The following is a 17,892-nucleotide window of genomic DNA, read 5'->3' as shown; positions in this document are numbered from 1 at the left end:
TCTGTGGTTTGTAAGCATCGCTAAAACTGCCATGGAAAAAGGACATTTGCTTCTGTTTGCAAACTGCCTTTATTAGTATGTGAATTCTCAAGAAATCATGCAAATACTGTAACTTCTGCTTTCCAGTTGGCATGAAACAGAGAAAACATCCAGGATCAATTACATAAAAATGGGAAATAATTTCTTGAAAAGAGAACGGAGGACCTGAAGGAGTTACAGATTGTTGCTCTTGGCTGTAGCTCATTGGTAATTAAAGGTTCTGGAGATTGTTCCCTTGAGAACTTCAGTTGTTGTATGTTATTTTAAACAGACTTGAAGGAGGCAATTGAGGTAGATGCTCATCTCCATGCTGGCCTGTGGAGTACTCTCCCAGATGGCCAAGACAAGTGTTACACCAGTCTGGTTCCTCAGCATCCCCAGTTTAAAGAAAATGTACAAACACAACCCAGCTGTCATCTTAAAGATGAAGAAGTGCTTCTGCTCAAACTGTGTAAAGCAAAGTGTGAGTCCCTCTGCTATCAGAAGAAGACCTTTCTGTGGCAGGGAAGTCAGTCATTGATCCAAGAAGACACTGCTCTTCAGGCAATGTTCTTGCAGCAGCACACTTTTTATGGTAAACTTTGTATGGCCTCTCACAAACTCATCTGAAATTATCCAAAAGTTAAATGTTAGAAGAGCAATATGGGAAGCAGTATCCCTGCTGAGAAGTAATGGGCCAGGAGCCTCTGTTGGATTGACAACTGTTTGCTTGAAGTCCTCGTTTTTGAAAAGGAAATGTAGCACTTTCACATCATTGTCGTGGAGAGGTTCTTAGCATCGTTCTAAGATTTACCTTATGGATTGTATTTTCCTTAGGACCAACAGAATTACTCATTTTAGGATCAGAATCAGCTCCTTGCGTGTGTTCTGTTGGCTTTAGCAGAAGTACTGATGTTCAGGGAATGTGAATAAGGGTCATGCACTGATTCTAAAATTCAAAATACTAATTGCAGCAGGAGGAAAACTGAACGTGACTCGTGAAAATAACCTCTCACTCTTCTCTATCTGTTTTACTCCAGTCCTCTGTGATGTCTGTCTGTTTTGCCCGCTTTCACCCAAACCTGGTTGTTGGTGGAACATACTCTGGCCAAATTGTCTTGTGGGATAATCGCAGCCACAGACGAACTCCTGTTCAAAGAACTCCCTTATCTGCTGCTGCTCACACGGTAAGGACAAAAATCACTTCTTCGTTTTCCTTATTAAAAATAGCAGAGAAATGAAGCTGTCTGGTTGTGTCTGCAGTGCTGGTTGCTACACAGATAAAACATAAGTGTGGCCCTTGAAAAGAAAGAAGTGGATGACAGAGGTGTACAACCACCTCCTGTGTTAAGCCATTCCACTTGATGTGGGCAGGTCAGGTGATTGTGCTCTTTATGATGAAGACAGGAGCACTCAAATGAGGCCCCTCTGTGATTCTTGCTCTTGGTTGCCTGTACGATTACAGTCAGGTTACTGTAGGGACTATGTGTCTGCCAGTCAAACATGCAGGCAATTTGAATCATTTATTGTTGACTACTTGTGCAAGAGTTTGTCTCTTGAAACAGATTAAGCACCTGCAATGATCTAACAGAGTTCTGATAAATAGATGCTTGTGCTTTTAAGAGTGTGGGGCAACTGCTTCTGTTTTACAGCAGAGAAATATTTAAATCCCTTTTCTGGCCTCCTATTCCAGACAAGACCATAGAGCAGAGCTTGTAGACTGAGGAGGAGTTTGTTTCAACAGGATGCTATGCAAAATGCATTTCAATGACACACAAAGATATCTGCAGATATAATGATGATTGCACAGGGCTCTGGTGATGTCTAGGAGATAAATAGGCAGAACAGTACAAAATACTTGAAAAGGAAGAGAGTTTCTCCATACTCTAAGGATTATGTCTGTGGTAGAAGATGTTCTTATATTGCAAAGTACCCATATTGTGCTAGAGGAAGAGACAAGCCTGGACTGCCTACAATCTGTAATAGGGCTGACCTTCACTCCACCCTGCTCTGAGATGCTGAGCATCCTTGAGCTCTCCTCCTGGAGAGTTTAGGGTCAGATAGCCTCTTCATATGAGCTGGAAGTTTTACTCTGTGGGTAGTAAGGGTAATTCGTCTTGGGACTGAGTTTGGGGCCGTTCCTGAGTGGGAAGTGGAAAACAGACACTTAAAAGAGGAGAAAGATGTAATAAAATAAGAGTACAGAAAAATTTGCAAGATTTCCTGAAACATAAGAAACTGAACTACACAAAGCAGTCCGAAAGATACTAATCTTGTTCTAGCAAAAAGAGGGATCAGAAAACATGATTGGCCATTTTCACCTCCACCATCTACAGTTCTGTGATTCTTATCTTTGGAATTTACAGATCAAGATTCAGCTTTTATTTGACTGTGACAACATAATCCCTGGAGTTAAAAGACAATGTCTAAAGGCCATGTCATATGAATTAAAGATTCAGCACAGGGACAGTATTATGAAGGCACGTCTCTCATATTAAGAAATGACAGGTGTGCACAGACATGCTTAGTGGGCCAGGCAGTACAAATATTGTTCCTTAAATTTCCACTATCATGAATGTTGATGTAATAATTTAATGATCTGTGCCATGGGTTGCAACTTCAATATTGCTTTTCATTTCCCTAATGTTTTTGCTCATTTTATCACCAGTAGTGGTGTTCAATTTGCATGAAAGGGAACAGTCTCTCCTGGAAGTGCAATTTAGAGATGTAGTAGACCAGAAAACTAATGGCAAGAAACTGACTATCACTGAAAATTGAACAACTGGGACTCAAAATCTAGTGGAAAAGAAAAGATTAATGGGAAGTAATTTGTTTACATTCAAAAATGTCTAAGACAAAATTGTACCTCCTGGAATCATATATTAAAATTGTTTTATTATATAGAACAATATATGAAGTTTTGCTTCTGACAAATAAAAATAAATGACTTTTTGTTGTGGATGTGCACTTTATGTGCTTTTGCAGATTGGTATAAATAAGTGGTTATACAGTCTAGCATGAGGAAGCATTATGTTTTTAAGGAATTATCAGATTTTACAATAAAAGAGTACTTAATTTTTGTTCATATTTATGAATCACTTACCTAAACTGTAAATGAAGTCTTGGCTGCAAGAGTCTGGCTTGAAAGGTTTAACTCAACTCTAGTGTGGCAGTATTATTTTGTGCACTGCTAGCTAAGTGAGTTAAATAGTCAGTTTTAATTTGAACTTATGCAATATGTGGGAAAAAAAAAAAGGATTTTTTTTCTTTTTGTTCCCTCACTTTGCTTATTTGAAACAAAGAAAGTATGTTGTCATCACCAACTTAAACCTTCCTTAAGTTTAGTCTCACTGATTGCTGCTTGGATTCACCAGGAAAGAGAGTTCTACCCGCAGCTTATTCACTAATTTCCTTTCACACCCACCACACATCTGCACTTGGGACAACAGGAAATTTTAATTAGGTCAAAACCCTTTTGCATGATGATTTCATTTCCAAAATAAATAAAAGCAAGCTGGCAGCAACTCTTTGAAAGAAAGGAGCCTGTATAGACTTTCTGTTGTATATAGTTGGTTGTCTTTTCCATCCATTTTCCTTAGGTCTTTTCATTTCTGCTGTGAGTTTTATTATGCATGAAATTGATGGTTGGCAACCCTGATTAAAGCCAGATCTGGCACATGGAGGTGCTGCTGGAAGGACATGGTTGCCTCTCTCCCTTCCCCGAAATATTGTAGCTACTCCACTGGCTACATTAGCCCCCTGCCACCTCTGTCCTCATCCCTTTGGCCTACTGGAGGTCAAACACCCATTAAAAAATAGGACTGTGTTTATTTTGCACGTCTTTATGTGCTAATCATATTTAGCAATGTGGTAATTAGCTCACCACTGGGGAGCATGAAGGTCCATTGCAAGAGGATGAGAAACATGCTAGGGATAGACTGGGGTCCTGCACATTGTCTGATGTCCGTTTGATGATTCGGGGGGGAAACAGCTCCTGTGACAGTCTTGAGAGAGAGAAAAATCAGCATCAGAGCAGACCTTGCAATTTAGGGCTCTCTGATGTGTACAGGTGGCCTGTAAGCAAAAGCACCATTTTGGGAGCAGTTTCTAATGAGTTCATCTTTGGTGCTGTATGCACGCACTGTGTGTTCAAATTCCACCCTGTTTGCAATTACAGCTGGGGCATTTACTGGGCCTGCTGTGCTATCAAACCTGAGAGCTAGCCAGTGCTAGCTCTGCCTTTCACTGCTCACTACATAGGTGAAACTGCAGCTGGATCATCAAGGAATCTAAAATAACTGCCAGTTCTGTCATTCATTTCAGTAGGAGAAAATGCTAGGTTCTAACCCTATGTGGAGTTGGATTAGAAGCTGTAAGGCTTCTCTTCTAAGCTTTGTCCTGATTTTCATCGAATAAGGAAATTATTTGTGAAAAGTAATTTTTCTTCTTAGAGACACAAGTTTCATCTGTGCAACAGGCAGGGAATTCCAGTTTGTCTTTGGTTGACTTGTGTGTATGTCCTACTCTAATTAAGCAGTATCACTTGCAGTGGTCAAAGAAAATTAAATCTCTTTGCTCGGTCTGATTGATTATTCTCTGTGGAGATTGCTGAACTTGAGCCATCCCTCATATGTCACCATCACATATCAGATGACACTTCAGGCTGAAAACATTAGCAGGTTTCTTGGAAAATGAACAGATTGAATTTCATTACTGTATGCTAAGAGGAATTTAGCCTTCATGGACTGACCATGCCATGAGGAACTAGGTGTAACACCCTAAATTTAGTCACTCCACAATTATAATGACAAATCTAAAAAGGTGTATTAGCCAATAATGGAGAACAATGACGGACTAGTTTTCATTTTTATGTTGAAGTACATTTGCAAATATTTAGCATGCAAGCCAAATTCTGGAAGAGTTCAAGTTTTACACAGCTGTTTTCTTCAATAAAGTTTTCATTTTGATTCCATTTGGATGATTTGCCTCTTTCTGCCAGTTATTTTCAGTGCTGAAAGCCATCAGTAGAATGATACATGTCCCTGTGGGTGAAATCTCATCCACATAATTCAGTATTTTCACAGCATTACCCAGCTGAGTTGTTTTATGATGAGGAAAATGAAACATTGAAAACACTTCCATGTCCATAACACGATGCTTAGAATTGAAATTTAAAAAAAAAAGTTAAAGTCCTATATGGCAAAAGCTTGGTCCTGTATTTTCCAGACATTACATGACTACTTAATCATTCTTTACAGTAAGATACGAGATATTAGAAACGTGTTTTGAATATGTGAGAATGTCTCTCTGACTTCCAGTGTTAATGTGTTTCCAGCATCCGGTGTATTGTGTCAATGTAGTTGGAACACAGAATGCACACAATCTCATCACTGTCTCCACAGATGGCAAAATGTGCTCCTGGAGCCTCGACATGCTCTCAACTCCACAGGTGGGTTTGTTTTCACCCATACAGGAGAAAATCGCCTTCAGTACAGGAGGATACCTGCTTAATGGAACATAGCTCCTAAAAGCCAAAACCTCACATCTTATACAAACTAAAACCAGTGGATGCGCTTGAAAGAATACAGCTTGCTTCCAGCAGTCTCTGCTAAAAGCCAAAACCCATTTCCTTTACCACAAATCATATAATTATTATAATACGTTAATACATAGGTCAGTTTCAAGTGAAAATGAAATAATCCATTTTAAAGCATGGTAATTACAGAAGTTGCCTGTGGTATAAATTGTACTTACTCTACAGTGTTGTTTAACAAATATGGACTAGATTGCACTGCTGCTGAACACACCCTAGGCACTACGGGTTTCCAAGGCACAAAGTCTGAAAGCTTATTTTGTTGCCTGCTTTCAGTATTTAAAAGAAAAAAAAACCAACAATGCAAATCAAAAGTTTTAGAGCCAACTCCCCCCCCTCTGGAATGTTTGTTGCTATTGTTTTCCCTTCCCCCCCTCCTACCCCCTCTTTGTATCAGAAATGAAAGGAAGTCCAGGGAAATTGTCCAAACCACTTGTGATTATAATAATGGAAACTAAACAAAGATTCTGGTGCTGAAGAGGCCCTATGGAAAGTGTTATCTTTCAGAGGAGTAGTACATTTGTACATTTTCTGTTCCAGCATATCACTGTTTTTTATAAATACCATAGGATCTGATCTTATTTGAAAATGCTGAGTAGGAACTCCTTTTAATGATTCCATTAATCATCCATTAATTATGCATTAATGTGCAATTACTCTTGAGTTATTTGCTTTTCAGTGTTGACACAAGACGTGGGACTCCTCCTTAGCCATCTAAAGGTCCATGTCAAGTGCAAGCTAGTCATTTGGGTTCCTTTTACAATTAATATAGAGAGAGACCAGCACTTCTAGAGGACAACTCATCCCATCCCAGTGTGAAATATCACTTTAGATATTCTAGGGTACAGAACTGTACTTACATCTAAGGATGTAAGTTGTATCCAGACCTCATCCCATCTAATCTGCTATCTAGAATGAAGCCAACTTCAAAGTTTGATCATGTTCCTCGTGCTCCTCATAGACATTATTGGTCTGATAGTTATGTCCTGGGACTATGAAAAACTGCTGCAGTTCTGGAAAAGAAGAGGCATCTAAAATGCTGCAGACATCTGTATTTAGAAACTTGAATTCTTTGCCCCATTTCTCACTTAAATTTAGAGAAGAGAAATCCTTGTATGTTTACATATTAGAATACTGAATTTTCAGGCAGAGGTTTGTGAACATTTTAGTTTCAGAACTTCATCATTCAGATGGAATTTCCCAGATTCAGATCTAGCTTTTAGCAAGGATGGGAACACATTCCATGTTACACTAAAATTCGGTGCATGGCTCACAGTGATCTTGAAAAGAAGGACTTGATATCAAGCTGCACACCTTAGCTTTACATTGAGAGGAGCAGTGTTGCTGATTTGCATTGGTTTGAAACTTTCCAAAGAGATAGATCCAGAGCACTCATGTGCAGCCATGGTGTAGGCTCTGGAGGAGATTCCACCGCAATATCTCGCCATACCTAAAGACACTAAACAATGATCTTACCCCAGAAGATTCTGTAGAAATATATGGTCCGCAGGTGCTCTGCCAATGCGTTTTCCAGGTCTTGTTTTTCCCTTTTAATAGAAGCAAATATATGTGGAAGTAAAATATAAATCAAGCAAATGTATTTCTCTATGGATTTGCAGCTCTCTCCTCCCATAAGGACGCCCACTTTCTTCAGCTACAGCAAAAATCCCTCCTGATGAAAATGCTGTAATCTTTAGCTCTAGAAGAATAGCTGTTTAGGCATTTAAATGTAGAAAGCACACACACTTATACAGATGAAAATGAAAATTACTAAATCATTCAGGCCCTTTGTGGGTTTCTTGGGTTACACCATTTAGGCTGCACAACCAAAAAGTTTAGAGTTGTGCAAGATGTGCTCAAAGCATACGCATCTTGCAGCCACCGCAAACTGCTCATGCTGGTGTATTTGAAATATACAAAAATGAGTATGTTGATTTACTTTGAAATATGGCTAGAAAATGAAATTATGCTTGCAGGTTTGTAGCGTGATGGTGGGATCCAGAGAAAATATTTATGATTAGCTTAGAAAATCTCTCAAGAACACTGTTTTAGAATAGCAGTAGTGACATGACGCTGACTTCTGAATTTTGTTCTGCAGAGGGACAAATGTCACTGTCTGATAAATGCCTCAGGTGCATGAGATATTACATGTGTTTCCTGACAAACAACTGATTTTTAAAAATGTTTGTAAGTAGAAGGGTATTTTTTATTAGAGCCTGGGGCTGGCAAGTATAGCCATTAAGGTATTATCTTTAGTTTCTGCACCATTAGATTTTAAATTCTCACCTGTCATCTCTGCCTGATTTAAGATGATGTTCCAGATACCAGTGCCTTGCAGCCACTCTGAAACATCTGACACAGCATCAGGGATGGCAGGAGCAGTGCATCCTGGTTGTGACATTGCATCTTCTTCCATTGTCCATCACAAAACCCTACATTCTATGACTGGATCAGATGATTCCTTCTTCCTTTCTTAGTACTCTGTGTAACATTTAGAAATGAATTAGTGAAAAACAAAACAAAACAAAACAAAAAAAACAAGCCAAACAAAAGAACTGCTGCAGAGTAATAACAAAGACTTGTTTTGATAGGAGAGCATGGAGTTGGTGTACAACAAGTCCAAACCAGTGGCAGTTACAGGAATGGCTTTTCCAACCGGAGATGTCAATAACTTTGTTGTTGGCAGTGAAGAGGGAACAGTCTACACAGCCTGTCGTCATGGAAGGTGATTTTAAGCTTTTTGTACTTCTGTAACATTGTCTGTGCTGGCATGAGGCAGCCATGTGTGTGGAGTGTGTTTAGTTTTTTTCTCTTGGATGAGCAGGATCTGTGCTGGGACAGGACTAGGATGGGAGCTGCCCAGCTTCATGCGTCTGTGTTACTGCCACGCACTGTGTGCTTGGCCCACTTCCCTGTGTAGTCTATGGGGAGCACTAACTGCTGGAAGGGTTGACTTCTTTTGCCTTTTTCAGACATCTGCTTGAAAAAGAGATGACTGGCACCTTGGAAATGCCTCTTTCTCAGCCATGATTATAACGGAAGCCTAGAGTGCTGACTGAGGTGTAGATGCGTCAAGGCAGGTTGTATCAGGCCCTAGGAGACAGTTTTGTTGCAGGGTAATCAAACTTAAACCACTTGTAAGAAATGGTAGTCTCCTTTATTTTTTACCATTTTCAGCTTCATCTTCAATCTCCACAGGCAGATAGCAAAGAAAAGAAAGACGCCACAGATATGTCTGTGTGTGAGAAGGAGAGCGTACGAAGCCCCGATGCATGGGCAGAGCTTGTCTGACTTGCCCAGGCAGGCCATGAGTACAAGACCTGATAAAATGACCTGGGAAAAGCTTAGTTGGCCAAATACTTTGAAGTAGCATTTGGAAGGATAGTTGAAATACTGTTTTTCCAAGCATAAGATGCACCTCCTAATGACAAGGGTCTGAGCGCTATGTGGCTAAACACTGATCTTCCCACTTCTAAAGCTAGGAAAATGCAAATTCACTTCCATAATTTAAACAAGTTCCATATTTTGCACCCTCTAAACTTTCTAAGGCTGCAGTTAAGAGCAAGAAACTCTCACCGCAGGCCTCTGCAGAGATCAATTCCTTGTGTTTGCTACAGTAATCTGCAGGGTGCTTGTGTGCTCCCAGCTTCTGGTAGCAGTTTCATCCTCAGGGATGCCTGAGTGGCTTCTGTGAAGAGCAGGCTATTTCAGTGATAGATCTAAAGCTGACCTCCCACTTCAGTAGTCTTCAGATTCATGTTATCACGGTCCGTGTTTCAGGGACAAAATAGACATTGACAATGGTTTAACAGTGGTTTAAGATTGTAAGGCTTCTATTACACATTGTACAGTCACAGTTTTACATATATTTTCTTCAAAATGATTTTTATTTAAAATATTTTTTTTAAAATAACTTTACCCTGCTGACAGCATTGCAATACTATTTAGGCATTATGCTGGTAGGCTGTGTGATGGCTGCTGGTCTGAATTAGTTTTTGGCTGCTGGGATAAATGGAGCATGCCCAAGGGCACTTCTCACTTCTGATATTTCAAATGTGCCTGGTTTGTTCCTCACAAAAGAAGGACAACTGATTTGGCATCATTTGCTTACAGGATGAGCAAAGCTGCCCATTTTCTTTCTTATCCAGATTTGTAGTTTTCCTTCCTATTCTAGCCTCACTCTGATGAAATGCACATCTTCCCATGTTCAGAATAATGACTGCAATACCTGCTTGTATGAGCAGTCCCTTCACCTTTTGTGAAAAAGGATTTGCTTCCTTAGGGACATGACTGACTGCTGTGCAAAGTTATTTTAAATATTTGAGAGAAAAAGAATTGCAAATGATATGTCATTAGCAACTTTGCATTTTCATTTTAATGGTTATTCCTTGTAATAATAGTGTACTCAGATGTATAAGATGTAGTATAATTATAACTTCTAATTACTTTATAATTATACATACGTGTTATTTCAAGCTATAGTAGTAGACAGTGTATGTAGAAGTCAGTAATGCAGGTCTTCAGAAGGAAAAGGAGCTGTCTCCCTGTGCTGGATCCTGAGCACTAAGTGTGCCCACAGCAGTGAGCTGCTGCAGGCAAAGGCCTTGCTGAAGGGAGAGAACTTTGCAGGTTAAATGGAGCTTTAGAAGGAAACAGAATTCTAAGAGTAAAAGAAAATGATGTTAAAACACACATGTTAACTCACATTCTGAATGTACATGTCCCCTCTTCCTGCAGTAAAGCCGGCATTGGTGAAATTTTTGAAGGCCACCAAGGACCTGTCACAGGAATCAATTGCCACATGGCGGTGGGCTCAATTGACTTTTCCCATCTCTTTGTCACATCATCATTTGACTGGACAGTGAAGCTGTGGACCACAAAGGTGAGAAAATCGAGCTGGGACGTGATGGGTAATGCTACTTGTGAAAATGCTATTGTCAGAAATGTTTCACTTGGAACTGATTCACTGAAAGTCTGTGCTTAGAAAAAGTGTAGCATTAAAATTGTAAGTGAAATGCATACCCAGTGTAGTTATGTCAGCCATCTTTGTCATGGAGCCTACACTATAAAGGTAGTTTCAGCTGGCTTGCTCTTCAGTATTAACCCCAGTGTTGAGCAGTTTCACTGAGAAGGGAGAATAGGATGTATTGTAGTAGCAGTCATCAAACAATTCATCTAGCACTCCTTGTGCAGGCTGAATTGCAAGACTAATACTGTGCTCCATGACAGCACAACAGCAGGAACACTTTCTTCTGATGAAGCAACAGGGAGGCACATGTATGACAGTGCAATCAATATCCTTCAAGAAAATCATTGCTGTAGGAGGCTGGGGTAGCCAGAAAGTATAACTCATCTCTGTGACATTAGACACCAATGGCTGGGAGCAGAGAGGAAATGCATGCTGGTACATTCATGACTTTTGTGAATCTCTTGCTGACTGCTCTGTGGATGCGTCTGTGTCACCTCTTACCTGGACAGCACTGTGAACAATGGAAATGAGTGCACAGGCTTGTGGGGCTTTGAATACTCACACCTGTCTAAGTATGTGTAAATATAGGCTAATGACAGAGTGACTAAAAACTGCAGGACAGCTTAAACAGACCAACCTCATTGTGCAGGCTGAGTGGAATAAGATAAGTAAAATACCTAACATTTAAGTCATGTAAACAGTTATTTTTGTCATACATCAGAACAGAGAACTGCATTTCAAACACTAGGCTTCTGTCTTCATTATTTCTTTATGTCTGCATTTGGTTCACATCTTGAGCTGTATCCAACAGAGCTCCAGTGCTGGAAATTGACCCCAATCAGGAAATATCTCTGTGTGTGTTCCTCAAAGGCATCAGGGCTTCGAGATGCTGCGACAGATGCACAGCAAATGTAAACACAAAAGTGATCAGAAGGAATCATGTGGCTGCCTTGTTCTGAAAACAGAAGCATGGTTACCTAGATAATAACTTAAATCAGCCTCTGTGGTAGCTTCATAATGCATTTGTTAATAGCTTGATGTAATATGTATGCTAATTAATAGGTATGTTTGCATGATGAGCAATGACCACAGCTGACAGTTTTGTTTGAGCATTACAGGTTTTGAGCATTGCGTACTTGGTAGGAGGAGGGTACGTGATTTACCTGATTCTCACCAGAAATAGCAGTGAATCCAGCCTTAACCGATGCAAAAGTGATGGAGGAGGCTGGTTGTGGGCAGGCTGGAATGAATCTGGGGTCAGTCCTTGGTAGTAAATATTAGAGAGGGCTGCAGGATAACCCAGTGACAGAGAGCTGGCTCAGGCTGACAAGTCTGAGATGAGGGTGTGTTGTGCAGTGGCACTGGTGGCAAGAGAGTATCAGATGGCTGAAGCTGAAGTTAAGTGAGAGGAAAAGAATTTGTGGGTACTGGGTAGAAAATGAAATGTAGGTACTGAAATACCTGCATTCCAAATATATATGTCCAGAAAAGTTTGGCATAAGTATCTGACCCTCAGCTTGAGGCTGAATATTTCATTAAGGCTCTCATCCTTCTGCAGCATAAAGGAAATTATATTAAGGAATGAGAAGGCATGGTTTTTTATTTTGAGTGCCTGGGTTTTTGGAAGTTCGTGGCAACACTAACACAGCATATTTTAGACACAAAGACACTGCAGTTAGCAGTACATAGTAATCCTTGTGGAATACTTCATTGCCAAAACGGTTAGGTCAGATGCTGTTCAATTCAGTCAGTTTTCAAAGAACCAAGCAATTTAAATTTTTAATACCTCATCTGGCAAGATGGACTTCCTGAGAAAACTACTTGACCTGGCTGATGGGAGCAGGGATGTGCATGTGACACTCTGAGGCACAGCTATGAGCTGGAAACAGTACTGCTGTACTGGATCCATTGGTTTCTCCTGGAGCAGATCTGAGCAGCAGTAGCAACTCTAGGCTGCTGCACTGCTAGCCTCTGTGTTGTGCAGAACTACTCTGAGGTTCTGGACAAGTTCGTGAAATGCACTGTTTTCGTTTTCTTCCTATCTGTCTACTGCAGAAATTTCTTTCTGTATTATCTCTTGGCTGGAGTGAGTACATATTTTGGGCTCTCTTTGTTCCATTCCTATAGACAGGAGCCAGTCCATCACTAGATACTGAACAAAGCCCTCAACATTTTTGATTACCTGAAAAAAATAGCCTGTTAATATGAAAAAAAAAAAAAGAGTGATACGGCTGGTTTATGAGAGTTTACTCAGACTTCTTTATTATTATTATTATGCCTTTGATTTCTTGTTTGCAAATTTAATCCCTCTATCAGCATTCAAAGCTGTATCGCTTTCTGGCTCCTACCAGTGATGTCTACCTAATCCTGTGCACATTATCCTCTTTCATCGTGAAATTCAGTTCCTTTCTGTTTCACAGGTTCAGAGTCAATGTCCAATTGAAAAGTGAACCATAAAAGCTCTGTGTTTATATTGCCTATTGATGTGGTGTAGCACCCTGGGGTGCTTACAAGAGAGGCACTTTCATAGCAGGCATTTGACTGACAGATTGAAAGCCCTCCCTTAAAAACTCTGGATTGACATTTTATAATCTGTTTGTGCAGTTAACACATTTTCCATCCCAACACCGTTCAACCAGGTGACTGAGAGTAAGGTTTTCACTGAAGAATGAAGGTCTTGTAGATAACACTAATAAAAAGTTCCCATTATCACTCATCATATTAGCCAATAATTAGATCCTTGGGTGAATAGTAAGCAACCAGAAGCAGTAGAAAAAACAAAAATGTAATTTGCAAATATAATCACTTGATAGCTGGGGCATTACCTGGTTCCTGATGAGGTCAATAGGACTTTCAGTTTTAATTCATGCTACACTACATAAGCAAGTCTTGATGCAGAGCTGTCAGAGGAAAGTCCTGATGGGAAATGTCTGTGGAGCTCTGCCACTACAATGCTTTGAAGAGGTAAAGTGCTAAGTGGAAATGTTAAGTGTTGCTAATTAATTAAGCACTAATCCTCACGAACGAATAGCATGAGGTTAAATAATGAAATGTAAGTATTGTTATTATTACAGCAATTGCTGTGCAGGGTGGGAATTTTTAGATATTGTGTCAAGGGACAGGAGGTAGCTTGGAACTGTTAAAGCATAGCAAAACAAGAAGTTTCAGCTAATGTTTAGAAAATGGCACATTTGCTACTGAGAGAGTTAAATAACAGTCCAATTAAAGAGATAGCTTGTGCTAATTTTTCCATCCTTCACATGTCTCTTTTATCCTTCCATTGATGGTAGATACTAATGACTGAATTTTTCTCCTCTCACATCTAATATCTAAGCCATGCTCAGATGGACAGCTAACTGAAAGACAGGTTGGAATAACAGTAACAGTACTGCTGTATCCCCATCCAAGCTTCTCTCTTTCTTGCCTAATATTAAGAAATGATGGTGAGTGCCATAAACAGGCAGATAGAGATGAGCAGACTGGTAATAGAACCACTGCATAACCACCAGCAAAGACTAGTTGAGTCAGAGGGCTTGTGTGCCTTCCTATAGACTATCTACTTTTGTGTCCCTTCTCAATTTTGCCTTACTGGCATGTGCATCAGTGGTAGCTCCCTTCCTAGTCCCTCCCCTTTGTCTTCTCATTCTTAAGTTCCTCTCTTATGGTATCCTCTGTTTCAGTCTGCAGTCTGTTTTGCTTTTTGAAAAACCATATTTTTGAGAAACAAAATTAATGTTTCTGGTCCATGTACTTTATGTAAATTTCTGTATCTTCACTAACTTTGCTGTTCGCTCATTGTGGTATGAATCAGTTGTCCTCACACTTGGAGTAAATGATTCTAACTTGTACTTTCATACCTTCCTACCAGCGTCAGGCTTCAAATACCATTGGTCTTAATTTGATTGTTTAACACCATCTCCTTGGAGATCAAGCAGAAACCTCTCACTAGAATATGAAGTGTGGTGTTGTTATTGAAAGATAAGTAGGAATTTTACCTCTCACTCCTAAACTTTCCCCCAACAGCCTGGCTAATAGGAACTGTTGGGATTGGCTTGATAGAACTTACTGTGACAATCAATAGTGCAGCAGAATGAATCAGCGCATAAAATGACTGTGTGGATTAGTCACTAAGAAAACAGTTCACTCACAAACAGGCAATTTTTGAGCTTTACGGGTCAAGTTGTCACTTTTTGAAGATTAAGAGTTACTATTTTTTGCTTTACAAATACCACATATCAAGATATCTGGATATCGGATCAGATATTTTCTAGTATACTTTCAGTCACATTCAGTGTGCAAGTTTTGTGTTACAGATAGCACTGCCTGAAGTTAAAGATCCATGTAGAGATATCATCAAATACTATTCATGATAAAAGGACAGTAAACTTAGTGAACTATTGCAACAACTTGGTATATTCTTCCTCATGAAAACTGTTTTAACTGTAACTGGAAATGGTGGAATTAATGACTTGATACAGTCAAGTTCCATGGCAGGTGATTAGAATGGATCACTGATTAGAGGCACTAATGTCAGTGGTTAACAGTAAGGGTTATTTCCTCGTCTTATGGAAGATGCTCCTCTTCCACTGAATGTGCAATTATTTACAAAGAGCTTCATGAGAATGTTCTGTAAGACCGTGGTTTGGCACCAAGCCATGCTGCAAAGGACTGCCTGAGTAAGGTTGAACATGTGCCTTCCCTAAGGGAAGGAAGTGCTGTGATGATCTTCCCATTTTGCTCAGAGCTGTATCTTGTGTCTACGAACAACTTTGGATTCATTGAAAGTAGGATCTTCTTGGACTAAAGCTTTGATTTTAATGTGCTGACGCTTCCTGATGAAAACCAGTTCTGTTCAGTTGGGGCCAGCCCTGCTTCTTCAGTTTGTAACAGGAGCAGACTGGTCTCTGCCAGCAGGATGGACTAGTGAAATGCAGAGGTTTCATAAAGGACCCATTTGGTGGCCTTAAAGTGGGTGCTCCTATGAAGAACTAGGAAAGGCTGAGGGAGGATGGAAGCATGCTTGAACAGAACTCTTATGTTCCAGTCTCTTAATTCATATTCTTTGCTTAATCCAAAGCAAAAATATTTTTTACGTTCTTTCAGACATTATTCACATATCTTATCTTGTTAACACTTAAGTGCAGTTTTGAGATGGACCTGGTAAAATTTATAAAGTATTATTACTTTCAGTCTTGAAGGCATTCGCTCTAAACTTTCCTAAATTTGTTGGGCTCTGTTTAGTCTTCTCACATGAGCACATGAGGCACATGATGATCTGACATGATCTATCTTACTGCATATGAAGTTGGATCCTCTTGGATCCATTGCTACTTAGAGCTTCCATACTTTGGTTTCTCATTTAGCAGTGCATATAGTTTAGATACCTCTCGTGGAAGTACTACAACTTCTCTCTACAGAGAAGCCAAGGTCTGGTAGTTATAGATGACCAACATGTGGAGCTTTTGATGGCTTTCTTGCATTTGGACAGCTTCGGGTCTTATTTAAACTGCAGAATTTGTCTTCTTAGTTTCTCACAAACCACCATCCGGAGGGAATCAGCCTCTTTATCCCTTGCCACACAGGCACAACTACACGTTAATTCTGCAGTCAGAAAAGCTAAGATGCAAGCTGAAGAAAGCCAGGGTATGCTCTGATAAGATGTTAAACCAAACTACAGGACTATTATCACCTCTGGCTTTCTGCACCTTTCACTTTGCTGAATCTGGATGTAATCTAAATCTGTCTTTGGTGCCATCTCTCTCATTTGGTCCATCTCAAAAGGACCCAAAGAATATAGGGTGGCATATAACTAACATCAAGAAAAAAAAGAGGAAAAGAAATAGTGCAGTAAAACCTTAGTCTATTCTTGGAGTAGGTAAACTGAATAGAGTCTTCTCCCTTTCACTCCTCCCACTCTCCCAGTTGTTTTATGTGAGGCTCAAATGTTTAGCTCAGTGGACTCTTTAGCCCCTCTTATTTTGACACGTGGCTGGAACAGTCCCCCACGTGCTGAATTACAACTTGGTGCTTCTTCTTGAATGTGCTCATAAGGCCATCACCTGCCTTTGACAACACTACATTTCCAGTGCAGGCTTTTCTCTTTGATAAAAGCAATTAAAATGACTAATCTGATTAATCACAGTCCAAATGCTAATTTTATCTGATTAGAGGGGGAAACAAAGGGTAATAAAATAGCATGCTGAATTTCATGGCAATGGTCTCTCTGCGGTGTGAGTTCAGAATTTTGAGTTTTGTCCAAAAACAAGGCAATGAATGAATTTGCTTCAGAGCTCGCTTTCTGTCAAAAGGCCAAGCTGACTTGGGGAAGAGGGTGGGGTTGCCTGTTCAGACAAGATTTTTTTAGTTTTTGCCCTTTACCTCTGGAGCCAGAGGTCTGGCTCCCATCCAGCTGCTGCACAAAAAAAGATTATGGTCTTTTCTAGGTAATTTTACAGAGTAAAACCAAAGTGAAGTCAGGTGGTTTGAAATCAGCCCCAGTTCTTCACATTAAATTCTTCTCATGATTTTGGTATTCAGTGTAGCCATATTTGAAAAGTGATAGGAAAATACTCTTCAGCTGGCTGACATATTTCATTTGCTCATGCCAGCCATGCTTCTTCTTTGTGAAACATTCTGTGATGAATGGCACACACACAAAAAAGTCATCTAAAATACCAAGGCTGTTTTTCCTGGGCTAAGCTTTATTTCAGAAAGCCCTAACATAAATCCAGCTGCAGCCAGTGAAAGCATTATTTGCAAATGGAAAGTAGAATTTGATTTCAGGAGTTCATATAATCTGTACAAACAAAGTCGTGATTTCTTTTTCCCTGAAATCAAAATGCAAGCCTCCCACTGACTGTTCTGTTGCAGAATTATATTGAAGGATCAGGCTCACATGCAGCAGCAAACCATTTCAGGAGAATTATCAACATATAAAAGCCAGAATTTCTTCACTAATGGAAATTTTCTCCCACCTGCTTCATGCAGCAGTCCTTTCTCTGCTATGTGAGAGACTTTTGTTATCAGGAAAAAAGGGAACTGTATTCAAAATCTACAACATGGAGTTCTCTTCAATAACAATTAGCCTCAAAATCATTGCTTGCTGACCCAAGAAAGCTCTGCAGGCATCATGGTGGTGGCAGCCACAAATACTAATCTGGACTGTTCGGCAGACGGTGCTGTCACTTCAGGCCACGTTGGCTGCTCTGCAATATTCCCCCTGCTCCTGCCTGTTTTTCCCGGCAGCTGGAACACTGAAATTAAAACAACAGGGTTGCTTGGAAGCTTAACGATTCTGAGTCCACATGCAATG

General features: G+C 40.0%; 1 protein-coding gene across 11 annotated transcripts in view; it reads left to right on the top strand.

Moving 5' to 3' along the window:
- DYNC1I1 (dynein cytoplasmic 1 intermediate chain 1) overlaps positions 1-17,892 on the top strand; it is a 207,602-nt gene that overhangs the window by 155,581 nt on the left and 34,129 nt on the right. For all 11 annotated transcript variants that reach the window (XM_042816549.1, XM_042816554.1, XM_042816551.1 and 8 more), the window contains 4 exons: positions 1,059-1,205; positions 5,354-5,467; positions 8,203-8,336; positions 10,349-10,493. In XM_042816549.1, the coding sequence (XP_042672483.1) occupies positions 1,059-1,205; positions 5,354-5,467; positions 8,203-8,336; positions 10,349-10,493 (540 nt within the window). The remainder of the gene's footprint in view (positions 1-1,058; positions 1,206-5,353; positions 5,468-8,202; positions 8,337-10,348; positions 10,494-17,892) is intronic.

Source organism: Centrocercus urophasianus, unplaced genomic scaffold, assembly GCF_019232065.1.
Source record: "Centrocercus urophasianus isolate 14NV4802_14NV808 unplaced genomic scaffold, USGS_Curo_1.0 seq_16, whole genome shotgun sequence".
Lineage (NCBI taxonomy): Eukaryota > Metazoa > Chordata > Aves > Galliformes > Phasianidae > Centrocercus > Centrocercus urophasianus.
The sequence above is the reverse complement of the archived record's forward strand: the minus strand, read 5'-3'. Positions and strand labels throughout refer to the sequence as shown.